This window comes from Rhipicephalus sanguineus, chromosome 4 (assembly GCF_013339695.2).
Source record: "Rhipicephalus sanguineus isolate Rsan-2018 chromosome 4, BIME_Rsan_1.4, whole genome shotgun sequence".
NCBI classification, from domain to species: Eukaryota; Metazoa; Arthropoda; class Arachnida; order Ixodida; family Ixodidae; genus Rhipicephalus; species Rhipicephalus sanguineus.
In genome coordinates this window covers 82,606,574-82,634,565 of record NC_051179.1, presented here as the reverse complement: position 1 = coordinate 82,634,565, position 27,992 = coordinate 82,606,574, and the positions used below count along the sequence as shown (strand labels likewise).

Below are 27,992 nucleotides of genomic sequence, written 5' to 3'. Positions count from 1 at the left end.
GTTGCACAATTATATAAGATACCCTGCATATAGTAGCATCTTGGGAATGGGGGGCCTTATTTTCTGCTCGCGTGCCATGGGCACTGTTCAGTGCCCATGCATTAGTGCAAGTGCCGAGAACTACAAGGACTTTTTTTTTTTTTAGGGGTGGTGGGGGGCAGTGATCACCTTGATTCTCAATTTTAGATAGGAGTGCAGGATGGTCCTACATTCTATCACATTAAAAAAGGGCGTTGGTGGGGATTCGAAGTGCTTAACTGTTGCACTAGAAATAGTTGGGTGATCGGCAGGCCCTCATTTTATTGCCGGCGCCTCTGAATTTAACTTCTCTGCCTCTTCTAGCGTATCATCCATTGCTAGTTAGCGCTCCTCTACACGCCCTGCACGACGCCGAGCTTTCCGTCTTTTTCATTATAAACTTAGCCCCGTCTGATGTAAGACGCGGCGTCGACCGCGAACGATTCCCGTGCTTCAGTCTGGTGCATCCAGCAGGACGTGAACGGCGTGCCGTTGTTTCCCCGCATTTCACGCCGGTTTATTTTCGTGACCTACGCACCGCGGGCTCCCGAAACGGAACGCCGGCCGTCGCCCGCGCGCACACCGCACCGCACATCACCCCTGCGACGCGGTGGTATGCGGCGGATGGACACACCACAACACGGACAACACCACTACGAAGGGATCGCGACGCGGTGACGCCAACGACGCGTCGGGTAACTGTGCATGGTTGTGGTCGTTTTGATATGTTGTCTAAGCGCTCCTCGATAATTGGATCACCGCGCCAGCTACTACGGAGAGTCGGCTGCTGTCCGCAGTACTTCGTGCAGCAGTGACTTGCCGGGAAGCCACTTAACTGAGCGGCAGGGGCTCTGCTCGTCTCCGCGGTCTTCAGATAAAACCACCGAAGCAGCCGACGACATCCGAGGTAACGTGAATTAGCTGAGCTCTCATTTAATTGTTCACCTGTCACACTGCAGCTTCGCTACAGGGTGTTGATCTCGTGTACACAGTTGCGCGAGACGCTGGCTTTTTCGCGGTTGCACGCGCCCACGCTTTATCGCTCGGTCGCGGTTGTTGACATCTCTACAGTAGTGCCCGTTCGCTTTCGGATTCGGCGACACGATGCGCGAGATTGCACGGGAGAGAGACTTGTTGTTCGCGCGCTATATTTAGTGCGGCTCGCCTAGCCCATGTCGTCCATTCGTGTCGTTCTAGGCCGGCTACGATGGAGGCGAGGATCAAAGAAGCGTTGAAAACGAAGAAACTCCGCGCTACCGGCCGCGGAGGCAGCGGCTGCATCAACGAAGGCGAGGCGTACGAAACCGACGATGGCGAAGTGTTTATTAAGAGAAACTCCAAGCCGCAGGTGAGTTGCGCGTTTCGTTTGTCTTGAGCGAGAAGACTTGATTCGATGGAAACGCGTCCGGCGATGCGTGAAGTAATTAACTACACGCAGTACGCTTCTTTGTGCAGGCACGTACGATGTTCGATGGCGAGTTCGCAGCCTTGAAGGCTATACTAGAGACGGAGACCGTGAAAGTCCCGAAGCCGTATGTCGTAAGTATATTATATATTTCTTTTCTGAGACTTCTAAGGTTTCTATTGCAATGTCAGGCATACTACAAAAGCTTTTGTGCGATTAGCACGAACCTAACATTTAATCAGCACTTGTATGGATCTAACTCAATGCGCGTTGTTTTACTCGGCAAGAGTCCATTCTGTGCGCTGTCTTTTTAGCTAAAGTCAAGGTGACATTCGTAGGTTTTAACGGCTTTCGCATAAATCGACGCACAAATTAAGGATATTTTTTTCAATGCATATGCTATTTGTTGCTAAAGAAACTGTCGCTAAAAGAAGACCATATTCTGACTGCGCATGTAGACATGTCGACCTAAACAGAAAGTTAGTTTTCTTAAAGCACTTCTGAGTTTCCCCATCATTGAGGCAGTGCATGCATTACTTAACGACGTAAGCAGCACAGTAATTATTTTTCACTATAAAGACATCAGAATTTTTATGTTCTCTCTCCCTAATGTGTAAAAAAACAACACCATCGCTGTTATTCCAAAACAACTAAACTACAACAATGCAGATTGGGCCTTCCTCTCCTCTTGTTCCTTTGCCAAGTTTCACACACCCCTTTTCAACACTTTACGACAGCGAGGCCATTGACTGACACCTCCGTGTCACTCTGTTAATTGGCTCCAATTTTTGGGTGCCAGCAGCATTTGCGCGACCTATACCAAGTCTAGTTGAGAAAAAAAAAGGAGGATGCCTGACTAACTGCAGCTTAATTGTCGGGGCCTCCAGTCCTCTGATAAATGCCCCTTGCGTAGGTGGTTGACAACCCTTCCGGCGGTGCGGCCCTGGTTATGGAGAGCGTGCGGATGCGCCAATTGAACCGCCACTCGGAGCTCCTGGGCAAGCAGCTGGCAAGGTGCCCAACCACAAGGCCCGGTGTGTGGCGACGCGTGACTAATTGATGCGCTGTCACCTGTCAAACCCTATCTTGCAGCATGCATTTGCACAACAGCCGCAAACGGGACGAGGGAAGCTCGGTGCACGGCGCCCGGAACGAGTCTGGCTACGTGGACCAGTTTGGCTTTGATGTCACCACCTGCTGTGGGTACCTGCCGTTGGATAATAGCTGGCACGATGACTGGGTGGTGAGCTACGTACTGCAGAATATCCTTGATATTATGTTTGAACATTGAATAGCATCTTCTTGGACTATTTGGCTATCATCATAGGCCTGACTATGCCGACCGCAGGGCAAAAGCCTGTCCCATGTTTCTCCAATTGACACGGTCCTGCAATAGATGCAGCCACGTTATCCTTGCAAACTTCTCAATGCTACCTGCTCACCAAACTTTCTGTTTTCCTCGTGCTGCGCTTGCCTTCTCTTAGAACCCAGTCTGTTAATACTCCTCATGACCACCGGTTGTCTTGGCTTGTCGCTACATGCCCTACTCATTTATTCTTCTTGATTTCAACTGAGATGGCATTAACAGACACTTGTTTCCTGACCAACTTTGCTCGCTTCTTGTACCTTAATGTTGCACCTATAATTTTTCTTTCCATGGCTCGCTGCGTCCATAGATTGCTTGGTGGGGTCTGTTATACATTGTGGGCACAAATCAAGAGATATATGTACATAAGAAGGACAATGCATTGTTATTTGTCCTTCTGTAGCGAATATCAATACAACCTATTGCTATTTGTGTTATGTTGTAATCAGTATCCCCCCCCATGCAATGCCTTGTGGCAATGTAGGTAAAGTGTAAATAATTAAATAAATACATAATAATAGTTGAACATGGCATACATTCTGATAAAAAGAAAACCTAAAACATAAGTGTTATCCAAGCACAGGGAATCGTGATTGGCTGCATTGTGTTGTTGCAAAGGGGTAAAGTTTTAAGAACAGGTGGAGATACCACATTACTTATTCATGCTAGTGGTGTCTGTAGTGTCGGGCTAGTGTCGGGAGTCATCAAGCGCCATCTCTGACGCTCAACCGAAACAGCAAACGGCCTCGAAGATGCCCTACGGTTGCTATGCGCCGGACGGTACGGTATGTGGAGAGAGCGACGCGGCTCAGGTCTCAGGTGGCACGCGGGCTTCAAGCATCCGGGAGGCGCGTGATCTACCTGGGGGCATTGGACGCTCGACTCGCATCGCGGTACGACGCATATAGGGCGTCGCCCAGTCATGTAGCGTTAGTTTTAATAAACCAGTTTTATAATTCAACTCTACAGCGCATCACTATAGAACAGCGTCGTGATAGTATATACAGCTCCATGGCTTTTATTTTTATTTATTTGTCTAATAAGAACCTGGCACTTTTATCTCGGGATACTGAATTTGGAATCTAGCATTGATCTGTACCTTTTAATACCCTGCTTTCTTTTGTTGTTGCTTGAGCATCTTTGTTCAATTATTCGCAAAAGGTGGGGAGTTCATACTCAATAGAATGATGCTGAGTAGGGCCTAGCTTCCAACTGTTAGAAAATTTTGAAAAAAAGAAAAGAAAACAGTGCCAAAATTACTTCTAGTAGCTTGTATTCTCTATTTTTTAATTTTCATTGTGCGTGAAAGCCATAAAAATCTAATTCTACATACCTCTGTCAGTGTCATGGTTTCATGTGTCCATAGCTGTACATTGCCTTACATTTGATTTTTAGTATAATGAAGTCCCATATCACACAAAAATACCTTTGTTATAATTATATATTCATTATAAGCATATACATTTGTTACATGCTGATTATTTGTTACAGAGAATTAGATTTACGTCATGTTATATATCCAGTTATTCATTATATTCCTGTTCATTATAGTGCTTACCAAGGTTTGACTACATGTATCAGTACATCTCTTAGAATGAGCACAGCTACTGCGGCTAACAGATGATATGATACGCCTTATCAAACCATTCCTTAATGTACGTGTGATCTGAGAAAAGTGTTAAGATTATGCAAGATGTGGTGTTGAAGCTAGATTGAGTAACCAAGCATATACTAGCAGTATGAAAGTATTTCATCTGTAACGTGCATGGTGTTTTCAGCACTGCAGAATACTATTGAATAGTGCATACATAGTTGACATGTATGCTGCTAATATTAAAATTGAGAGATAATGTGTTGTCTGAGTAAAGTGACTATATATATGATTGTCCTTGTTTGCATCACCGGGCACGCTTCCCAAATAAGAAAAACCGAAGCACCGACAGCAACTGCACGCATAATTGAGGTGTATTTGGACCATTCTGTACATGTGCTCCTTTTGTAGGGCTGGAGATCACGTACAGCCTGGAGTGCTGGAAGCTTAGCATACTAGTCCTACATGTGTTACAGGAAAAAAAAAGTTACCAATTACAGTTACTGCTGTCAAAAACTTAATTGATTGCAGTTACTAATTACTGTCTCGTAAGAGTAACAGGTGAATTACTAAAACATAATCAATAGCTTTTCCTTCAAATTTTGTGTTGGGCAATTCTTTGCCTGCTCAAAATAGAAAGGTCATTTTTGACATGATCTTGCCTCATATGGAATGGCTCATATGTAGAAAAATCTTGCAGTAATGCCTCATAGTGGTTTCTCATCAACAGTGTGGGCATGTTTAAGTAGTTTTGCATGTATGTGGTCTCTGCACCACGTCCATCAATCATGCAATGTACTTTTATTAGCGTCGCAAACACCTAGGCGCATGTGGCTCATTTATAGAACAAATGCCATGAGCTGTCGTATGACCACAGAAAAGTGATACCCTGTCAAGATATTGAACGTGATAATGACAATACTGGTCTTGCCACTTGCCATTAGAATGTGGAAACAAATGTAGACTGCTGAGGTTTGTTTGTCAAAACATGTGCATACGTGAGGCTACTGCATTCCACGACTGGGAGCAAGCTAATATAGTTTGCAGCGAATACAAATGATGAGTGTTGCATCTCCTGTTACAGCTAGCCTTGCAAATAAAGTAACTGGTTACATGTAATTCATTGCAGAAAAAAAGTAGTTAAATTACAGTGACTGCTACTGCATAAGAAGGAGGAGGAGGAATAAACGTTTATTGCACGAAACGGTGTCGCGGTGCTAGTCCCGCGTCTACCCAATATCATACAACAATATCATAAATTGTAATAAATTACAAGTAATCATTTAAATTACATTTAGTCACTTGGTCATAATGACATTTAGTCAGTTATGTGCAAATCTGTTGCTTAGTGAATGAAAATAGAAGAGTCAGAACCTATTGACCAAGGTTTGCATATTATGCGTGTTAAGCATGAAAGTTAACGCACGTCTATGTTACGTATAATGTATAGCGTGATTAAGTAAAGTGCATTAAGGGGCTAGTTGGTATGACATTAGAACGGTAAGGAACTGCACGATTGACGGAACACAAGAAGAAGTAGTACACAGGACTTGCCTGTGTCCTGTGTACTACTTCTTCTTGTGTTTCGTCAATCGCGCAGTTCCTTACCGTTCTAATAGCGTGATTAGTCTGGAACTGACTTATTTTATTTGGCTGTAGTTTTGTCACAAAATATCCGCTTTTAATGCGGTTTGCAGCAAAACATTCAGAAAGGATGAAAATTTCATTTCCCATCCCGCGTTTTAATGCACTACGCTGAAAAAGAAAGAATAAATAAGAAATTTCTAAAACCGCGAAATGCTACACAAGGAGGGATGGCTTGCAAATGTTGTTAAAAACTCTGATTGCCATGCGGCATACCAAACATGACTAGTGAATGTTTGTGAGGGTAATAAAAGTTATAAAGCTTACAAATGTTTATAATCACTTACCCTGCAGCAAGTGTTGAAGGTGACCACCCTCCTTGCGTAGGCATAACCGAACTCGTTGCTCCATGTTTGCGGCAAGACTCCGCATGTGTCAGCAGTGATGTTCGCATTTTCCCTATAAACATTGGCCTTTAATTCATCCAGTGTCCGTGGTTTATTGGGATAGATGTGACCCTTCAGAAACCCCCTAACAAGAAATCTGGAAACGATAGCTCTGGTGACCTCCGAAGTTTCCGGTATCGAATTTCGCAGAATGTTGCGGTTTTCGTTATTTCTTATTTATTCTTTTTCTTGCACATCGAAAGACTGGATGTGCCATTAAATTTTCATCTTTCCTTAATCTTTTGCCACAAACCGCATTAAAATCGGATAATTTGAAACAAAACTACACCCCAGTGAAATAGGTCAGTTCTAAAAGAATTACCTCGTATAATGATGCAAATGTATTAAATGCGAAGCATTTTTTAGCGAACTGCAGGCACTTTGGGCGTTTCTATCTATCTATCTGTCTGTCTGTCTGTCCGTCCGTCCGTCCGTCCGCCCGCCCGCCCGCTCACCTACGTCTGGGCGCTCTCCTGGTCATCTCCATAGGTTGTAATATACCAAAATTTGCAAAGCATAGGATAAGTGTATGACGAACACGATTCAATGGTCATGATATGAATAACGCAAAATACCTGTCGCGTAGGTCATGAAACCCTTTCCTTCAGTCACGTGTGGCACATACCCGCTGAGGAGGGTCCGCTCTATGCACGGCTGGTGCAGAAGCCTAGCTCCGGTCCCAGCCGCAAATAGTCGTACCGTGCACGTGTCAACGTCCCCTTCCCATAGTGCGAGTCATCGCAGCTACGACGGGTTCGGGCGAATAAGGCAACAGGCTAGAACAACAAACAACACTTTATTGCTATTCTAGCAATAACGTGTAAATGTCGCGTAGAGGGATAGTCCGCTCTAGTAGGAAACAAAGGGTAGCGCTTACACCTTTGGTCGGCGGCTCGCGGGTCTTGGGGCGGTGAAGTGGTTTCCGGCAGGTCAGTAGAGCAAGAGACCGTCTCTCTGCCTGGTCGGCTGTTTTTTATCCACCTCCCGTCTCCCTCCCCACCACGAGGATTGTTTCCCTCACAGGGGAAAGTTCCCTTTCCCGCGAGCAGGGACGCGAGGATTGGCGCAAGGAGCGGCGGGAAAGAAGGGGTTGCCCGGAAGGGGGCGATGGTGCTCCTCTCATAGTAGCCCCTTGGCTCCCGCCGTCAGTTCACGATCACGCCAGGGTTAAGGAAAGGTTCTCTAAAACATGGCCCTTGAGCCACACGCTTCTGCTGAGTGTTGCACAGATAATATGGTCACTTCCCCGTGTTGGTCCTATGCAGGAATTCTTTTGCCGGCAGCGCATTGATGCCCAGGTGCGAATGGCTCAGGAGAAGTACCACGACCGCGAGGCACCGGAACTGTGGTCTATGCTGGTTCACAAAGTGCCGTCATTCTTTGAGGGCCTGGAAATTGAGCCTGCCCTCATTCACGGCGACCTCTGGGGCGGCAATGTGGCCGAATACGAGGACGGTCCGAGTAAGTCGCTGTTATGCTAGTTAAAGGCAGGGCCGTACCCAGGAATTTTTTTTCAAGGGGTGTTTGTGTGTAGAACGACTAACTTCGGCAACTAGTGGTCACTGTGAAGGTGTGAAAGTATTTTAGTGCCGTCCGAAAAGTTAAAGCATGAAAAAATTTCGGGGGTGTCAGAACTCCCTCAACCCCCCCCCCCCTTAGTTACGGCCCTGTTAAAAGGGACACTAAAGTGCGATAATTGAATCGGTTTAAACTGATAAATTATTCTTTGAAAATTCTACCTTTGTTAATAGACTAATTAATAGAAAAGAAATTAAGGTCAATGTTTCATCTCTAAATTTCATGCCAATATCACTGCATGTGAATATCTGTGTGACATCGTGGAATTCAGAGTGCTTTTTGATATTTTGGTCCCATTTTCTCAACAATATTTTCTTAACTTCATATGCATTGAGTCTCTGGCCCCCTTAGAGTACAATGTACTTCATTCTTATCAATTAAGAATCGTGTAGGCCACAGCAGACACCGTCAGGATCTATGCCATCGCAGCGAGTTGATGTGGGAACGTTTAGGTGGTGATACGAGAAACAGCGCGAAACACGGGACAGTGAATGAGACGGATCAAGCGTGTCTCATTCACTGTCCCGTGTTTCTCATATCGTTGAACATGTACCAACCGGCCCAAATACGCACCTTAGTGCAGTTCATTTTTAGGTGGCATCGCCACCTGCATTTTCTTTTTTTGCATTTTCTCCCTTACCAAGTGCCTTCTCGTGGCTAGAGTTGTGCTTTTAGTATTGAAAGAGGGTAATTTACGAATAGTCAAATAGCAAAAATCATATTTCTCTTTTGTGTCCCTTTAACTGCATTAGATCTGTCACGCTCTTGCCTCATCTCTAGGTCTCTTTGACAATGTGTATGAGGAGGGAAAGGGGACCCAAAGTGACGCTCTTAATTATCTTTCTTATTAACATTTTAAAACATGTTTTTTGTAAACTCTCTTGGAAGGATGTGTGTAGACTTGTTTTACAACTGTATTATCTTACTCAAAGGTTATCGAATATGCGTAATGCTGTTCAGCTTTGTTTATCCATGCACGAATCACTTCATTGTTAACTTGTATATTGGAAGCAGTTTACTTCAAGCCAGAAAGCTAGGTCATTCAATGATTGGAACACAAATAAAGTTCCCCACCACACCTCAGCATTAGCTCTATCTGTGCAACAGAATATGGACTTCTATGTGACCTGGCAATCATGACTTATTTAAGCAGTCATGTAGCTGTGGCAGGATATAATCCAGCATAAGGCATGTAGAAATTGTGCGTGTTGTGTGGCTTACATTTAGCTTTGTACTTGCATTGTTTCTAGCTTGCTTCACATGAAAGTAAACAAGGTAGTCAAAAGCCAGCCAGTAGCTGTATGTAAAAAATAGCTTATCTTGTAGGACACTTGAGTACTTGCACTATATTTTGTTTGAACTGTCTGACCGAATTTGTCAAGGCCTGTGTGCGAATCGCTGAAAGAAATTATTTAGGTTCTCTTTATTTGTCTGCGTGTGTGCGTGTATGTGTGTGCAAGTGAGTGTGTGCTCGAGGAAGACCGATTGTGCTTGTTTCATTCACCTTTCAAAAAAATTTATGTGAGGTGCCGCTGTTGCATCATAACGATTGGTTAGATTCATTGTGCTTTTAGTGACGTAACAACCTGTAGATATCACTGATCTTGTCCACAGCTTGCTTCATTCATTGTATCACTACATTCACCATGCTTAAGCAAGCTAAAATAAGTGTTCCTTTTATTTCTTTGCAGTTATATTTGATCCAGCATCGTATTACGGGCACGCAGAGTTTGAGCTGTCCATAGCGAAACTGTTCGGGGGCTTCGATGGCAAATTCTACTCGGCGTACTTCAAGGTTATACCCAAGGCGGCGGGCTTTGAGAAGAGGCTCGACTTCTACCACCTCTTCCACTACCTCAACCACTGGTAGGTGACGACGTGTCATGTGTTAACGTCAGCAAGGCATACAGAAGGGGAGGAGACTTGTCGAACAGGGGTCCCAGTATTGATTGGTTTTAGACTGCTGCCCTTGGTTTCCGGAAGGCTTCAAGTTTTGTTAGACCACCTGAGATTGGTCGGTGCACACCCAAAGTGGCCGTGGAATTCTGCTGCCAAGCACGAAGTTGCGGGTTCGATTAATCACTATAATGAAAGCATTAATTATCCCGCTGATGTTGTGCTGCTTGCAGCACATGTAGTCTTGTATAAAGATAGCTTGCTCCCACCTGTAGTTTATCTTTGTTTTTCGCATATGCCGCATCAGTGACGAGGGCAGCATCAATGATGTAATCAGCGTCTCCTGTCGCCACACATGTCCCTCTAAGACACTTTTGTCAGGTATCAACCTCTAAGTGTTACCACAAGTGTAGAATGAAAAAAAAAAAAAAAGCAGTGGAGTCATTTTCGAACATACGTAAAGTGAAGCTTTCGTGAATTGACAGACAGGTGCGAAACTGTGTTGGGGACTAGTCAACAAAATGGTTTGCTTCTATTGATTATCCCTGAGCTATGTGTGTGGTCTTTAGTAGTCGTAGCATCCTAATGCTTTATCTTAATCCTACGAACCCTTCTCACAACCCTAACAAGAGTTCTAGGGTCCTGTCCATTATAACGTTCTTTGTAATTAATTATGTTTCACAGTAGCAATTTTGATTGACTGAAAGACAACATCCCTAGTTCGTGAGCCTTTGAGAAAACTGTTCCAGTGTTCGATCAAAGTTGTGTGGTACTGCACAGTATATTCATCACAAGAATGCTGTTCTAAGACATCTTCAGGCAAGATATCAGACAAACAGAAAAGAAAGTTTTACTACAGCTGGTCTCCAAGATTGTACAGGCAGAATCACACTTGTCCTAGAGCGCCCAGCCGGCTGCTTCAGCTGCCGTTTTCTGCAGAAATGTGCAAAGACCGACCCCTTAATGACCCCTACCATAGTCACACTGCATGCTAGGTACTTGTGCTATAATTCAAGCATGGACAGAAGCTTGTAGCTAGCGTGAGGTAGCAGCTGCGGACGACAACAGTGTCCACAGCCACGTGCTCCACCGCTCTAGACAAGTGTGATTCCGTCTGTACACGCTGTCAATGGTATAGCTTTGCACTCCGTTTGAAAAAGCAGTTCTTATTCTTATTAAAATACTTTTATAATTGAAACCTTGCAGTGATGTTAATCTGCAACCATTTATGTCCCACAGGAACCATTTTGGTGGCGGATACCGCAGCTCTTCTTATCCACGATGAGGCGCCTCCTGAAATAAGACCGTGGCAGCGCTCTACGCCAAGGCGTCACAGGCAATGCCTCTCGCCGTCGCTGTCATTGTTGCCGCTGATGTTGTTGCTGTTGTGACTGTCGCATTGTTGTCGGCCTACGTTGTGCCAATGTTTGTTGAATGTTGCTATACCAGTGTCTTTCCGGTGGATGCGCCACAACTGTACGAACGACTCTGGGTGGCACGCTAAAAAAACTGAAACTGTAGCAAAGAGTATGCGGACCAAGCAAGGAAGGAATGACGCAGCTTAAATCTTGCACGCTTGCCAGCTTATACAGATTTTTTGTAAAACATGCGCTCTTTAGGGAGCTTGGTTACGATTGTCATAACGACATTATAAAAATTGAAAAGTGTTTTGTATGTGCTCACGTGAAAAATACAAATTTCAAAAGATTGCAAGTACCGCTGCTGATTTTTCAGACCTGCTTAGTCATTCAGACCTACCCGCATCAACATCCACTTCGTAGAAACAATGTGTATTGGTTACTAAGCTTTTTGGCCATTGTCACCATCGCCACACCAATTAATCCCGTTATTCTGAGACAGCATAGTGATGCCCGTTTTTGGCAACTACGAGTGCACTGTCTCTATAGAACAAAGCCTGAATTCTTTAAACAAACAGTCAACATCTTGAGCAACAAAATGGTATGTTCTGTAATCTTTCACAAAATTTTAATAAACTCCTTTACTTTTCGCACAACTATTCCAAACCTTACAGTTGGCAAGTGTCCTCGTACTTTTACATGCCGTCGCAAGACATAATATAAAAGGTGGAAAAGTAGTTTAGTTTCCAATTTCTGTGAAACAATTATTGATATGTTTACCTTTCAATGTGTATTTAGTTTGTATGTGTGTGCAGGAGGTGGCAACACACAGAAAAAGGAAGGTGGCATAAATGGTGTATACTGAGGGTATACTGAGTCATGCAGACTTGTTTTTCACATTTCAAAATTCCTTCGTGCTTATTAATGGCCTGTTAATGCTCAGATATTGCACGTATGTCTATGTTTCATAGTCCCTTTTGTTTTTCAATAACTTTGTTTTTCTGGAGACCCCCTTTATAGCACCTTTCATAGTGAGGCACTAAGATGTGCAGCCTAGTGTAATATTTATGTTTATGAGTGGCTGCACAGTAAGAACAATGTGGGTTGCCTAACAGTAACTGCTTGTTGGTAGGAATAAAAAAAGAAAAGATTATCAGTTCATCGCACATTATGCCATTGGATTATACACCACAGCTCTTGCATCTACTGTTGTCATTCCCCTTGGGGAATTCGACAGTGAAACAAATTTTTTATGATTTCTTTCGAACTTTCGATTAGACGTACCACATCGCCCAAGATGCTGTGTATGCTAGTGAGCATTGACTGATAGCATCACCTCAAGGAGCGTTAGACGGCAGTTTCAAGACACTGTTTTTTTCTGGCCGGAAATCATTCCCGACCATGTATTCCCAATCATTCTTGACCATTCCCAACCTGGCAAGCGGTAATGAAGCTATGCAATTAAAGCACAATTGCATTTTTTTTCGTTCAGGTGTAGTAATTTTGGGACAAAGGGAGATGAAAGCAAGTGGAAGAAACAACTTGCCACCGGTGAGATATGACCCCGCAACCTCCACATTACGTGTGCTGTGCACTTCCGATTGTGCTGCGGCGGTGGCCGTTCTTTCATCCACTTTTTTGGGCGTTCATGCATATGCGTAACCCTGGGAGTGTTAACTAGCACCGCTCGGTGCTATTGGCATTGAATGTGGAACATTCTTTTTGCCAGATGGCATCATGCGATGCATGAACTTCATAACTTACTATATATGTACCAGTATACCCGTATCGCACAAGCACTTTTGATTGCAATCAAGGCCAATCCAGACTCAGCTGGATCAGGAGCTGCTACATGGTCACTTCTAATAGCGATCAGGCCCGATCAGGAATAAGACGATCGCAACCTGCCTATCATGATCTTGCTCCAAGATCACAATTCGGCCGACGTCTGTGCCAAACTCAATATGGATTACGTTGCACGGTATAGAAGCGATCATTGACGATGGAGATCAAGAAATCCGATCGAATTGCCCCTGACCACAATTAAAAGTGCCTGCGTGACACCGGTTTGTATGGTGCCTAAGTGGTTGTGAAAGTTTCATCGCTTGTGGCATCACTTCTGAGCATTAAGTTTTCATGTGCAGACCTTTTCTCGCATCAGCGCGGCATACCTCATCTTTCTTTTGTGCATGTTGTTCAGTGCATTTTAGTCCTGAACTCTTGATAAACACTAACACTATTGGCCCTCCCTCAGGCAAGTGTTTAGAGAAGAAAGTTATTGTTGCTTCATAGGGTGTTGGTGGTACTTTGGGGCTTACCGCGATGAGAACCGTGCCCTGTGTATCAATTTCGTCTTGCTGTTGGTACAGCCAGCATGCATTGTGTGGTCGTGGAATGTTTTTGATCTCAAACGAGTGATCAGTTGAGGATTCGGACAGAGGTGCATCTGCATGGTTGTGTGTCTGCATTCCACTTTAAGATGCCTTCGAGTTTGGTGTTGCAGAGCAGCTGTCCATGCTGTTAACACTGAAGTTGATGTTGTCAGTTGTGATTGTAGCTTTTGTTTGTTGAGCTGTTACCAGTCATTTCGCCGACTAATATTTGTAAAGATTGTTGTGTCCGATTACCCGGTGGTCGTTATAACTTGTACACGGTTTAATATTCTTCAGCAGCAAAAGTGTATGGCAACAACTAAACACAAACTTGCGTGACACAAGTGTTGAATTTCTTTGAACAAAATCTGATAGATTGGTGTCTGCTGAATGTTAAACACCACACGAGATAACTCTTAAGCTCTTTTGAATGTGCTGCCATTCTGTACAAGAAAAGTATTAGTCATAGCTAAAACCACAGTACTTGGGAGCTTTTATCGTTTTTCGCAGTTGTTGAATTGGTGGCCATTGCACTTGTGAATAAAACCAGCAACGAAAAATGTATTTTTGGATGTCAAAACACAAAGTGAGCGGTAAAACGAGCTAGCTTTTGTGGAAGTCACATTGGGAGGCACGCATCTCCAATACTTGAAATTGCAGTGAATTATCTGTATCTACTTCACACGATTCGCAGTGCTGTAAACTTTAAGGCACTGAAAAAAAGGTCAGGCTATAGTAATGGGTACAGATATTGATGCCTTTCATCTTGCTTTAGCTCCTATGTACAATGAATTAAAAAGCAATTATAGTACACAAAAACAACTGTTGTTAGCAGGTACCTGATTATAGTGTATGACTTTGAGACAGAGTATGTTTGTATAAATGTTTCAGCAAAATAAATGTCACTGTGCACTTGTGAGATGTCTGTATCATTACTTATGAGAATGTGCATGAAGTGTGAATGTTGAACATATGGTCACTGCAGCAGCACTGAATGAATGAATGAATGAATGAATGAATGAACCTAAGGCTAGTCCGGCAGTTTCTTTCGGGCGGGGCGGGGGGAGAGGAGATTGACCCTTGTTCCATCCCACCCTCCGTCGAATGACTGAAACCTAGAAGTTTTTTTCACTGAGATTTTTATAGAGGACATTCGCGTATTGTGAACACTTGCATGGTGTCATACGTTTGTAGACTTACAATAGTGACAACCTGAATTCATCCTGCTCTCACTGTCAATTGGCAGTATTCACTGTGCTATGATTTAAATTCTCATTGCCCAGACACCTACACTGCCGAATAATGCTACCCAATACAACATTGAGAAAACAGACCAGATGCAATGGTTTTTAAAATTGTGTAGTTGTGTTCTGTATTCTTTGTTAAATTGCATGAAGGGTTATACCTTGCCTACTGCATAAAAGCTAAGCTGCTCCCAGAGATGTTGCAGTTCTTAAAGGGGTCCCTAGACAATATTTAAACCTTGATAGAGCTCAGTAAAATTGGCAATTTACTTCGTTATGCTATTAAAATTTCATTACACTGAAAGTCAACCTTTTATCTAAAGTACAGTCACCAACTAATTATTGTTTAGACAGAATGGGTTGCAAAATGTGTTTGAATAATGGGGCAGTTCAATAAACAAACTTCAATAACAAACAAAAAAATCAACTTTAAAGAAACAATTATTCACTAACACTTTCACAAAAGCTCGAAAGGCTTCTCATATTTGTCTCAGTGATGACAACTACGTCAAGTTTTGGGCACTGAGCCCATCATTCTCTCATGAGGTAGTGGCTGAAAAGTGCTCTGCACAGCATGAGACAGGCAGAAACTTTTTTTTTTTGATAATGAGGCAGCAGTGAAGAACGACTGATGTGCAAAAGAGCACTTCGTCACAGGACGAAGGAATCGCCTTTATTGGGGCATCAGTTTCTACAGTCAACAAGCAACAATGGCCCCCAAGGCTGATTATACACAGCCGTAAATGAAACTGATAAATGAGCCTTCGTGACACAGCACCTCCGCGTATATTTATGCAACAGGCGCCCACTTCATGGCATCGGTGGAACTGCGATTTAAACATCTGTGCTGATAAAATTAGAAGAACACCGACCATGAAAGAATAATTAAAATAATAATTTGTGGTTTTACGTTCCAAAACCACGATACGATTACGACGGTCATCGTAGTGGAGGGCTCCGAAAATTTCAACCGCCTGGGGTTCTTTAAAGGGTGCCTAGATCCAAGCACACGGGCCTCTAGCATTTTGCCTCTATGAAAACGTGGCCGCCGCAGCCGGGATTCGATACCATGGCCTTTGGGTCAGCAAACACCATAACCACTAGACCACCGTGGGGGATGACTATAAAAGAATAACAAAGACTTTTCGACTCCCCTGACTAGAACAAGGCTCCCATCAGGAAGCCTTGGTCTCTACTCCTCTACTTTTCACAGTAAAGCCGCATACGTCTAGGAGGTGGGAAAAATGTGGCAGTTCGTGAGTGCACGGAAACTATAATGAAGAAACAATGCTAGCATACGCTACCTCAAAGGGTCTCCATGCTTGCACTAGTTTGTCTTCAGATTTTGACAGCATATATAGATAGGGATGATACCTGCCACAGCATGAATCACTACCCTTAGAATTTTTCAGCTGGTAACACCAAACGCAATGTTTGAAGCATGCATCTCTTAAATGTGATGATAGGGAAATCGAAAGCTACACTTCGATAGAGCCCAACTCGTGATAAACACTGCGGCTGCATGTTTCAGCTTTGCTGGTTTACCACCCGTTCGGAGTGCTTAGGCGGTGAATTTTTTGTCATGATGCCAGCCGACCAGATGGGTTTGTCAAAACCTCAACTTCATGAACATCTGTACTCTTTACAGCTGGGAGTCTCACTCTGGTCTCCATGTTGTAATCTCGCAGAAATACTTCCAAACCATCATAGGTCACAGTGTCAGCAATTTGACTAGGGACACTTCAATCTTACTTCAAGACTGCCATCATTGCAGCTAGAACATTAAAAAAATGTGACCTTGCACTCTCAGCAGAATGCCAAGGCACCGAGCTGCCGTTACTGGCCGGCAAGTTTGCAATTTGCACATCAGGAAATGGGGCCAACAAACCTGCAACTTTTCATTGAGTTTCTTGCATCGCGACTAATGTTACGTGCAATGAATAAACGAAAGCATTACATATGTAAATGTCCCTTCACTTGTCAAATTCACAACTGTGTCCAATAGCAACAGGTTACAATACATAAAACACGCAGTGGGGAGACTCCAGACCTATTTAGACTGTCTGGGGTTCTAAATCTAAGCACACAAGCACCTTCGCATTTCGCCTCCGTCGAAACGTGGATGCCTCAGCGGAGATCAAACTTGCGACCCTGAGCTCAGCAGCATGTCATTGCCGCCAGGCTGTCACAGCACAATAAGTAAGGATGTTTCATTTCAAGCGGGCAAAACTAGCTTTATTGCGCTTCTCTTTGAATCGCTGCCCAGTTAGAATTCTCCCAATGAACAATCAGGTCGACAGAGGGCGTGCTCATGTGTTCACTCTACGTAACCTCCGGGAACCCAGTTCTTCTTGGGGTTGAAGAAGAGACCACGGTTTCCGTCTCCCCAGGGATATTTCTGAAGAAAAATATACAAGAAGAGCATTTCATAAAAAACCACGTTTTAAGGGAACCGTCAGGCGCAAGAGTACAGAGCTGTCGTAAGCTGTGAAAATACCGATGCGTGGAATATACCGTAAGTATTGAGGTTTTATTACACTGAATGCAAGGCAACAATAAAAATAACGCAATTTTAATTGTGCAGGTGGCCAATTAGGTATGCTTAATGTCTGTTAAGAAAATAACATCGCTGCTAGTCTTCAGTTCTACGTTTGGTACTATATGTTTTCTAAATTGAGGTGAACAGTTAATTTAAGACATTTCATTAGTTACAGTGTAACTCTTTGCGAGAGGGTGCCGCCTGATGTAAAGCACCATCTTTCCAATAAAAAATCGGCTGGTACATGTAGTACTATCAGCGTCAAAGCTATCTCATCATAACAGCACCAGAGTGGTTGCTCAACTTTTCTGCGCAGTTATATTAGCAGGCAAATGAAAAGAGCCCAGCGCCAGATAAACCCATGGAACGAAAACTACAATCGAGTGTTCGAGCGCTAGTCACACACACAAATTGTTGATTGTGGGATTTTTAAGTGCCAAAACCATGATAAGATGGTATGAGACATGCCGTAGATTGGAATACACAGGATTAATTTTGACTGCCTGGACTTCTTTAACGTGCACCTAAATCTAAAAGCAGTGGTGTTTTTGCATTTCGGCCCCATCGAAATGCGGCCACCTTGCTGTTGAGATGAGGTTATTTATGGAATGCCGCAGGTTTCGTCCACGTGAAACCAATACACTCTCGGGCCAGTAAAGACTCGGCACAAGAACTAGGAATGCGCGAGTGATGCAGTGGGATACCAGACCTTGGTACGGATGTGGATGTACTCGTAGGGGTGGTACTCCGGCCTGTGGGAATGCTTCATATGCTCAACTTCAGCCAAGTAGACGTTGATTCCGCACAGCGCAATGGCCGGGAAGGCCACGAAGATACTCAGCCTCTTCCACAGCAGCTCACCAGCTGCGCAGAGAAGGATCACAGTGAGCAACGAGATGACATATTACTTAAAAATCAGGCGTACTAACGCAACTTAACACGGAGAAGACAATGTTTCAATGCCAGAGTGCCCTGCCGTTCAAGAAGCCACACCGGCAACGTCCTATCTGTGTCCACCCCTCATGGGCGTAACGCCGCATTAAGCTGCAAGTTGATTAACAGATTAACAGCGCAATACTGACCTGCGTGGGAATGTGCATCCCCGTGCTGGGAAAACCTAGCAGCCGATTTGGAGAAGTTACGAAAAGCTTGCTGTAAAGTTAGGCTCGCCATGATGCCCTCGGTGTCCTTTCGATCGAGCGGATTCGAGAAAGTGAAGACTGACTTTGACTGGCTTGTTAAACTGATGATGATGATGTTAAAAAACAAAACTAAAATGTTAAAAACGAACGCAACAAAACATGACAACAGAAAGAAAGACGAACACAGGTGCAAAAAGTAGTGTCAAAACACCAACTCGCCTAACGTTCAACTCTCTTTAAAACAAAATGACTCTGTTTTTGTAATACTGAAAAGCATAGCCTCTGAGAGTGGCAGCTTAGACTCAGAGATAACCATTGGCAAATCTGTGAGTTTGACATAATTTATTGAGTAGTGTTTCAAAACATCAAGTATTTCAATTACTTGCTTATAAAAATAAGAAATATGAGTGACAAGTTAGAAAAAAAATTATTTTAATAATTTTCAAGATATGTGTTTCAGTTTCGGTTTTTCTGGGAGAGTTACGTCACACTCTGCGCACCACGCATTTTTTGCCCGATGGCAAAAACAGCGCAGCAGCAGCAGGTAAATTCACCGGGCCGATCACATCTCGGTTACCGCGGCAACAACGGCATGCCCTTAAACGCCAACTACATTGCTCATCGCCGGACGAAGGGCGGTTGGTGCTGTTCCTCGCCGCGATGAACGACAGCTCGCTGTTCAGGCAAGGAACTCGCGTTACATGGGCAACAGCCAGCCGAAACCGAGCTCCGAAGAGCACCATCAGCCGCAGCAGTGTCGGAGATGGAGCTCGACGCAGTCTCAGGTAAACAAGCTCTTCTCTCTGCGCTGCGCCTCTCGTATGCAGGAAGTCGCGACGTGCGTGTATACGTGCATGCCGCGCGCGCTGTCTTGTTACGGGTGCCTGCATCGGAATGTTCGCGGCGATCCTTTTGGCGTGAGCCGCGCGCACACGCCTTTCGGCGCGCGAGAATTCCTTTTGTGCTCTACGCTTGTCTGCCCAACTGGCGCAGCGCGTGAAAAAAAGTGGGGCCAAGGCGCGCTTTTTGCTCCGCGTGCCTTCGCTTCGCGTCGATGTGGTACGGGGAAAAAAGAAACGGCGCGCGCTCGGGTCCCCTCATAATTGCCGGGAGCTTCAAGGTTACCGTATGAGCGGAGTCCCGGGAGAGTCGTCCCGGTATAACAATAGACGGGATCTGGCGCCGCGGAAACTCTGCAGCCGAGATATACCAAGGAGCGCGCGAGGCACAGCGAGCGATGGGCTGGCTCCGCAAGGTAACACGTTCACGTTTTTTCTTGCGCGCTGTGTCCGGCGATCGTAGTAATCCGACCTGTGCGACCATGGTACGCGCCAGCGGAGCCGCGTGTTCCTTCACGGAGTATTTTGCGATCAGTATTCGAAGACAATCGTGATACTAAGAAATGTGCATTGATATGTCGCTCTTCTTTATTCCTGCCTTCCTAGAAGAAGCTTTGACAGTCGCACGCTGTGAACTTTCAAAAATTGCCTGCAAATTGCAAGGTTAACGAGAATCAAACTGTGCTCACTATCATTAAGTGTGGCATACAATCATCCAAAAGAGGCATGGTATGTGTATATGCACTCTGTATGTACAAGCTTTGACAGTTGCACACCGTCAGCTTTCAAGAATTAGTCGTAAGTACAACGTTAGTGCCAATAAAGTTATGCTATCTTAGTCGTGCTCGCCATTGTTAAGATTGCCATGCAATAATCAAAGAGTATGTAAGTGTATGCACAAGCTTTGACAGTTATCCTCTGAGCTTTCGAGAAATACCTGTGCATTACAGTAGTATCAATGACAGTGAAGTTACATTTTATTGACCGTGCTCATCATCGCAAAGTTTGACATGAAGTCATCTGAAGGAGGCGGTACACATAGTTATTAGTATATAAGTGTACGCACAAGCTTTGTCATTTGCATTATGTGAGCTTTTAAAAATTACCCATGCATTGCAGTATCAATGACAGGAGGAGGAGGAATAAACCTTATTATCAACCAGCAATTTATGTGCCTTGGCCTAGGCCTCCCACGTAGGGACGTCGAGGTCTTGCCTCTTCGCCGCCTCGCGGGCTTTACTTTATTTTATTTTACCTAACATGCTAATACCCCGGTCACACTGGCAAATTTAGTGTCATTTTGAGCAAGTGCACTTACGCCTCCTGAATGTCACTTTGGAGGTGCGCTGCTACACGAGAAAGAGAAGTATACTTTGGAAATGATGGTAATGGCAATGGTTAATTCAGTAACACAGCATATATTTGTTAGTTGAGGCAGTGTTAATTGAGTAATAATGTGTTACAGCTGTAAGCAGCCCTTAAAATGAGCTTTACGTATAAAAGCGGTGGCTGCCACCATTGTGTGCTGGGCATGCCCCTGGCGGTCGTGGCTGTAAACTGCCTGAGAGCGAGAATAGCAGAGTAGTTTTTTATTGTATAGTATGTTTTAATGCATCAAAATATTTCTAATAACGAAAATGATACTTTAAAAATACTATACACTCGGCTTTCGGTAATAACATACTTATTCTCGGGCCACTGCTACGGAGACTAGACACTCCGTTGCTGTGAAGTGCGTTTGGCGAAGGCACTCGCCGGTAAGTGCGCTTTACAGCGAGTGTCCCTAAACGTTTCCGTGTGATAGCGTGCGAATGACACTAGCGGCGAAGTGCACTCCCTCAAAGTGCCCTTAAGTTGCCCCGTGTGACAGGGGTATAACCCTCACAAACTTTGGCTACATCCTGCTACAGTGTCGAAAGGTAGAGCCAAAAGGAAAAAGTGCTTCTTTAAAGCCTATATATGGGGCATATTCGCTGCACTCCATGATACTTTTACGTATTCACTCATTCTTTGCTCATATTACGGTGTTAACCTTTTTAGACGACATCTGTACATTGAAAGTCAGCTACTCATGAGATCCACTAGCACGCTATTGCTTCATCCTTTTGGCATATTTCATCCAAGGCAGAGTTTTAATCCACTGCATACATTTCATGTCACTCTCATGATTTCATTAATTATTTATATTTTACACTCGTTTAGTCCACAAGATTTTAGGCCCTTATACAGCCACCTTACACTATCATTGATCGCACGCTATGTCATGTTTTGCACCCTTCGGCCATCAATGGTCCTTGTGCCATTAACTACCATATATCATCATCATCATAAACTCCAGCTTGCACTCATTCAAAAGGGATGTACATATTCACCAGAAAAATCAAAACAATGGAGCTCGCAGCCTTACATTTATTAGTGCCCACACTTCACTTCATGTGCTTGGCTTATCAAGGTGGCATCCTTGGTGTTCTAGACATTTCAATTTATGTATCTGCAGAACCAATGTGCCTTAAGGTCTATTGAAGAAATATAAGTATTAATGCATGTGCTAGTAAGCAAAGAAAATGTTAGGTCAAGTGCTGTTCATGTGTAGCATTGCGCACGAGAACTAGAAGTATAAATATGGGGTTTCTCAGGTCGGAGCATATTTATAGACATCTCAAAATTTAAGTGGCTTGTAGTGCTTGAACTGCTTGTATTGCACTTCCCGCTATCTGTTATGTCGCTTAGCGTAAACCTTAGGCCCTTATGCATGGCAGTGGGCTTGAACAATGGAGCCATGTTTGTTTATGGCAGATATATACATGCTTTGTGCTGTGAACTTATTCAGGCAAGAGTCAAACATTGCAAGGCTAGAACTCAGTCAACAGTTAGACCCATCATTTAAAATGTTATTTATTTTTGTGCTGAAATAAAAATAGCCACCATCATCTTCTTGATTCATGCAGTGTCGGATGTGCATTTTTGAAGCAGTGAATTAAATGTAAGAATACAAAAATTTATGCACACCCCTTGGTGCTGTTCGTGTTGGAGCAGTGGCGTACCAACTCGTTCTCGAGTGGGGGGGCTGGCGTTGCTCACTCTGTCCGCCATATATATATATAATCTGATTTGAGGCGAATTTTTTATGTTCATAGACCTGATCAGATGACTTGCTTTTCAAAACTGTCTGTTTTAGATCAAGGAAGAACCTGCACAAACAGATTTTTCAGGCTGGGCCGCACTAAACCGCGACAACACAGCATTGTTTATTAACATTTTGGAAATAATACCGTGAAGTTTAAAAAGTACACCCAAATTTAACCTGATCATCTGAGCATTCCATCAGCGAACTTCCCAGTCTTAGTTTGGCGTTGTAGATACGATGAGTATGTAGAACCTGCTATGACTCTAGTACCTTAAATTCTCGCTTATTAACGCGACAGCATTAAAGAGCTCGTTTCGCAGAAATTCCGGTGCCGGCGTCGGTGATGGCGTCGTTGGTTGTGAGTGAAAAATAATCTTGTCCATGACCGAAAAATTTAGGAAGACGCAAACAAAATAAATAAAACTTTTTAGGTCCATGTGACAATCGAACCCACGCCGTCTGTGTGGCAAGCACGTGATCTACTGCTGAGCCACGCTTTTTCTTGAAACTGCTTCGCACAAAACGCTATATGGACGTCACGTGGTGGAAGGTGTGTCCAACGTATGCAATATTGCATAGCAGAAGCGTAGAATCGCTCTAGGCGTCAAGACATGTGAATAGCTTACTATAGTCGAGGCTTGGGCTAGTTGGTTGATGGTTAAACATGAAAAAAAAAAAAAACAGCGCAAAATTGAGACAGGACACAAGACGAAGAAGGCTGTTGTCGTAACTTCTTCGCTTTGTGTCCTGTCTCAATTTTCCGCTGTTTTTTGACAAGTTTATTGTGAATTGTGCAACGAGTGGGTGTTTTAAAGGCCCACCCATCACAAAGCGCTCAGACATTTGTAATAATCATCATCAGCAGCCAAAACGTCAACAAAGTGAACAGCTGCGTAAGTATGCGTGTTGGTTTACGGACGCGTAGTTGGCCCTTCACTGATTAGCAAAATGAATAATTATGGCGTAGTGGGCACTTCAACAACTGTACTTGCAGTAGGTATTCTAGGATACTTTGAAACAGCCAATGTTACGCGCACACTCGTTCGTTTCCTCACGGTATGGTTGAGGCATACACCAAGAGCCGAAGCTAGGCTAGCAATTGAGAAGGCTGTGCGCACGAGGCCTGATTACTCTATCGCGTTCTATTCTTGAAGGCGAAGCTCAAGCGCCCTGCAAGTAGCTCAAGCGTCCTGCAAGTTTTTAAACACAACATGTGCTGACAAAGCAAGGTACTTCGCAGAAGTCTTCAGGATAAGCCGAGTGCCAATTTCTTTACTGTTAGAGCCCTCTAATATAAAGTCTTCCTTCAGGAGAAGACCAAGTTACTCGATTAATACTTAAGCAAACCACATTGAGCTGGTTGTGTAGAGTCATAAGATGATAAATGACTACGAATTTATATACTAGGTGTCGTTCCTTGCCCTCCTACTTTTCCCAGCTTGGGTGGGGGGTGGACGGAAAAGCGGTGAAGTGGTCCTTTACTCCTCCCCTCCTGTTCCTCCAAGTAAATAGCCTATGTAAACTGTGTTAGCTCAAATTTTCCAGCAAAAAAATGTGGGCGATTATAACGTTAAATTGCCCCGCATTGTTTCCTTCCGTATAGGTCGTTAGGTGTTAATGATTGGTCGAAATTTTCTGGGTTATGCTCACAGCGCCTGCTCGTAAAACGACGCATCGAATGACGCGTAAGTGATCCACCGCATAATTACCACGTACACATGACTGCATAAAAAATAAAATAATGAACTATTTTCAATACGGCGTATTGCTTGTCATTGGTTATTCGCTATTCGTCAAAAATTTTCATTGTGCCATAAAATCGCCTCCAACTGTTACGCGACGTCACAAGTCTGCGAAAACTCACGGCAGTAAAATAAAGTGCGCACGATAAGCAGCATATTACTTTGCTGAACAATAACTCATTTTTTTTCGGAATAGCCAGACAGTGTCTCTCTCTGAACGTAATTTAAAAAGGCTGCCTGCCAATCACATTGGCAGCGGCTGCTTATGGATTCATATGTGTGTGATAGATACTTTCAGTTGCAGTATAACGATGCTGAGCTGTCTTTGCGCGTGCGCAACTCTCTGTAAACTCATCGTTGCTGACAAAGAGGTAGAGAGAGAAATAAACAATATTAGGAACAGACACAATTTTTTGCAGGTAGGCAGCCTTCCTAGTCCAGAAAACCGTGGACGCTGGTCATCTCAATGCTGAGGTAGATCAAGTAATGGGGCAAACTAGAAAGCTAGGCTTCTCAATTTACTCGAGTCCACTGCCTTGTTACAAGCCGCTACGATCGCTGCAGGCTACCATATGATAAGCCAAGTGAAGCAGGCTAATCGGAGACTAAAGTGGGAATCTATTTTAGCTGTCCTGGCTAGGCACAACTAAAATACTGGACACTTCTGCACACTCAACCCACAGCAGCTTTAATATGAAGCAATGGAGATGCTATTCGTTTTCAAAGAACTGAATTTTCTGAAAAAGGAATGCGTTTGATCGGGCTATAAAACGCTTACTGGTTCCCGCCCATACTTCCGTCGCTGATTACTTAAATTTCAGGCCAGGTAGGACAAAATAAAATCATGACAGATTGCTGTAATGTTATAGAGCCGCTGCTGAGCGATAGCGTCCTCTGCAATGCTCGAGCGCAAGACGCAACAGCGTGGAATATGCAGCGTGCACCGCAAGTAGCCTACAGTGCGTGGTCATGACACACGGAGGACAGTCGTCACAGCAGAATCGTAGGACAAATTTTATTACAAGATTATGTTATTGCTGCGTTCAAGTAAAACTTTGTCTGACTTGTTAGTTTCCCATTCTGCAGCCGACAATAACCACTGTCAAAAGTCTCCGCCCCCCGACATTTCTGTTTGGGGGGGCTAGCGCCCCCCTTGCCCCCCCCCCCCCCCCTCGGTAGATACGCCTATGTGTTGGAGGGACAACATTTAAAATCATCTTGACAATTTTTGTGCTTTTCAATCTTTTTTACTGTTGGAACTCTGAGTGGCCACCAAAAGCACACTGGCAAATGCCCTCTAAACAGTTTTCAGACAGCGCTATATGTTGTAAATCTCCCTACTGTGATGTGTAGTTAAATGCAGATCCATGTCAAGTACAATGCACAACATATCAGTGCATTGAGAATGGGGAAACAACCTTACCTGCAGGTGTGACACTGAATTAGATGCATCATGAGTGCTTTACAAGAGAAGACATGGAAGAAAACACCTGATGTCTAACATATTTCTACAGCTTGTTTTAAGGGTGCTGTGTAGAGAGAGTGAAAACAGATGAAGAGCAAAGAAGTTGGCTGTCCTCTTGTCTACGCCACATTGGTGGATGGGGAAGGGATGGAAATATCAGGAGAAAAAGAGGCTACCTGGACGGAGGACCTAGGTCAGAAAACCATGTAGATGCTTTGCATGGATAATCCAGTCATTTTGGCAACAGTCCTTCGAGTGATATGAACATGGGCATGAAGTACTCACTAAGTTTGGCGTTTGTGTTAATGAAGAGTCTAAGCATAAACTGACAGGCTCCCTTGTGCATTCGCCTAAGACGACTTGAAGGCTAAAAGCCATCTGGCGCGGTCATCATCATCTTCTTCGATTATGATAATGCTTTTTGGTGCCATTTGTTTGGACGACGGCTGTGCCAACAGTCACTTTTTTCGTTTGATAAAGCACATAAGGCTTTCACCTCAATAATTATTACATTTCTTAGAAGCAGCAAACTGTGCAAGAAAGCATAGTGGCTACATGCAAGAGAGTAATGATGTGGTGAGTCAAAAAGAAGGTCGCTAGGAAGATTTGATGACTACCTTGTGTTTGTTTTAAAAGGGCCTTGCAGCCATCTGATCTGCTCTATAAAGCTTTCTTTTTCTCCGGCTCTCCGCAGCTGAGCTGGGGAAGCAGCCAGAGTGTGCAGTCGGTGGCCAGTGCCCAGCGGTCATGGTCTCGGGCTTCCACCAGCCTGGGCCGTCGACGCCAGCTGCGCTGGCAGCCTCACCTGCCACCACTAGGGGGCGCTGTGCCAACGGGTGTGCCGGCAGCCTCTGCCGACCCCCTGGCCAAGACGCCATGGCCAGTAACGCTGGCTGAGGCCCTCTTTCTGCCCGAGTTTCCTGTTCGTAGCAAGCTGCACGAAGCGAACTTTCAGGTGTGTCTAGCATCTGTTGCTTGGCTCTAGACAATAAGTTAGAGTTCCAACTGTGGCAGCTTGGAACGGGGAAATGTTTGAGTAATTAGATTCAGTGCACTTGAAGAATCACGGTAGGCTAAATTAACTCAGAGCCACCCACTGCCATGGCTTAGCAACTGCAGTGTTGGCTGCTATGCTTGTGGATGTTGGTTCGATTTCAGGCCACAGCAGACACATTCTGGTGAGGCAAAATGCAATAACAGCCTTGTACTCAAATATACATGGTTGTGCAACAAAAATAGATGGTGTGCATTCTAGAACTCACATGACCACCAGTGATTGTGCCGGAGTATACGATGACACATGTACTATGAGCTGACACATTTTCATCCATACATCAGATTTGTATAGCTGGCTACTGTTCTTGCCACTGTCATTGTCTAAGTTTGGCCGGGCCTAAGTTCACCTGACAAGGGGCTAAATCTTTACGCTAACTCTTTGGTTGCTCAGTTTTTCACTGTCATCGCAGTGTGACAATGTATGACGAATCTCACTTTCCTTTCAGAAAGTCAAACAGCTTTCTGGGAGCAAGTTTGGTTCAGTTTATTTGGTGCGTGAGGCTGCTACTGGCAAGTGCTATGCCATGAAGGTGCGTCCTTTTACTATGTAGTCTGTTCTTTCCTGAGTAAATTAAAATGTAATAAACATCCTTTGCATGTTCTCTTTGTACTTTCAGTAAGGAGGCTGGTTTGTGGGTTAGTATGAACATGAGTCAGGTTAGCTGGATCATTGACTTCAGTTTTTATACTGGCTCCTGTGTAGTAAATGAACTTCGATATCTTTTGAGTTCTTGCTGTGGAGGATGCTATTGAATAGTTAAAAATATACATTACCTATTTTCAGCCACGAATAACACTTCAGGTTGTTTATATTGTATTCACATTATAATTTATCAAAAGAAATCAGCCTCGTTTCAGTCCTTTCAGTTCCTTTGGGTATTGTGATTTAAAAAAAAAATGTGCAAGGTAATTCTTTAACAGCAAAATGTTGTGTAAAGAAAGAAGCCAATTTGAGCTTTTCAGTTTAAGCTTGCTGTGACCTCATTTAGTAAATTTACAGTGTATAGTTTTGGATTACTTTCTTGCTTTGTCTGCATGCATGGGGCAGAGTGACTGAATGCTTGTGTATGTTTGTATGTGTATTTCTTAAGACTGTTGTGTCGGTATGATAACGCGCAGAAATGGTGAGGACATTTTGTGCAGTTTGCTATGATATATGTTCATGCACATAATATATGTCCATGATATAGGTGCATGCAACTCAAAGGCTACTGACATTAGTGA

At 43.9% G+C, this 27,992-nt stretch overlaps 4 protein-coding genes across 9 annotated transcripts in view; 3 read left to right on the top strand and 1 right to left on the bottom strand.

Moving 5' to 3' along the window:
• LOC119390338 (splicing factor ESS-2 homolog) overlaps nucleotides 1–27,992 on the top strand; it is an 83,931-nt gene that overhangs the window by 11,666 nt on the left and 44,273 nt on the right.
• LOC119390339 (ketosamine-3-kinase-like) lies at nucleotides 618–13,901 on the top strand. Its single transcript, XM_049414745.1, has 8 exons — nucleotides 618–925; nucleotides 1,216–1,366; nucleotides 1,474–1,557; nucleotides 2,337–2,437; nucleotides 2,516–2,666; nucleotides 7,676–7,871; nucleotides 9,680–9,854; nucleotides 11,124–13,901. The coding sequence occupies exons 2-8, from the start codon at nucleotides 1,226–1,228 to the stop codon at nucleotides 11,167–11,169; spliced, it is 894 nt and encodes a 297-aa protein (XP_049270702.1). The 5' UTR covers nucleotides 618–925; nucleotides 1,216–1,225; the 3' UTR covers nucleotides 11,170–13,901.
• The window catches only part of LOC119390336 (cytochrome c oxidase subunit 6A2, mitochondrial), a 673,327-nt gene continuing 662,401 nt past the window's right edge, over nucleotides 17,067–27,992 (bottom strand). Inside the window, exons 2-4 of one of the 3 annotated variants that reach the window (XM_049414750.1) lie at nucleotides 18,480–18,574; nucleotides 18,107–18,261; nucleotides 17,067–17,256 (exon numbers count right to left, since the gene is read on the bottom strand). In XM_049414750.1, the coding sequence (XP_049270707.1) occupies nucleotides 17,176–17,256; nucleotides 18,107–18,261; nucleotides 18,480–18,570 (327 nt within the window). In that variant the 5' untranslated portion in view covers nucleotides 18,571–18,574 and the 3' untranslated portion in view covers nucleotides 17,067–17,175. Of the gene's footprint in view, nucleotides 17,257–18,106; nucleotides 18,262–18,479; nucleotides 18,595–27,992 lie in introns of those variants that run through there. The other 2 variants (XM_037657936.2, XM_049414747.1) reach the window with 2 other exon arrangements.
• Nucleotides 19,019–27,992, top strand: part of LOC119390332 (ribosomal protein S6 kinase-related protein) — a 100,662-nt gene continuing 91,688 nt past the window's right edge. Inside the window, exons 1-3 of one of the 4 annotated variants that reach the window (XM_037657931.2) lie at nucleotides 19,019–19,324; nucleotides 26,407–26,667; nucleotides 27,215–27,298. In XM_037657931.2, coding sequence (XP_037513859.1) covers nucleotides 19,241–19,324; nucleotides 26,407–26,667; nucleotides 27,215–27,298 — 429 coding nt within the window. In that variant the 5' untranslated portion in view covers nucleotides 19,019–19,240. The remainder of the gene's footprint in view (nucleotides 19,325–26,406; nucleotides 26,668–27,214; nucleotides 27,299–27,992) is intronic. The other 3 variants (XM_049414741.1, XM_037657930.2, XM_049414742.1) reach the window with 3 other exon arrangements.

Bases quoted from the DNA above. Each gene is read 5' to 3' on its own strand.
- LOC119390339 (XM_049414745.1), top strand. From the start codon at position 1,226: ATGGAGGCGAGGATCAAAGAAGCGTTGAAAACGAAGAAACTCCGCGCT. The intron at 1,367-1,473 runs GTGAGTTGCGCG...TTCTTTGTGCAG, and splicing joins AGAGAAACTCCAAGCCGCAG to GCACGTACGATGTTCGATGG. The intron at 9,855-11,123 runs GTAGGTGACGAC...TATGTCCCACAG, and splicing joins TTCCACTACCTCAACCACTG to GAACCATTTTGGTGGCGGAT.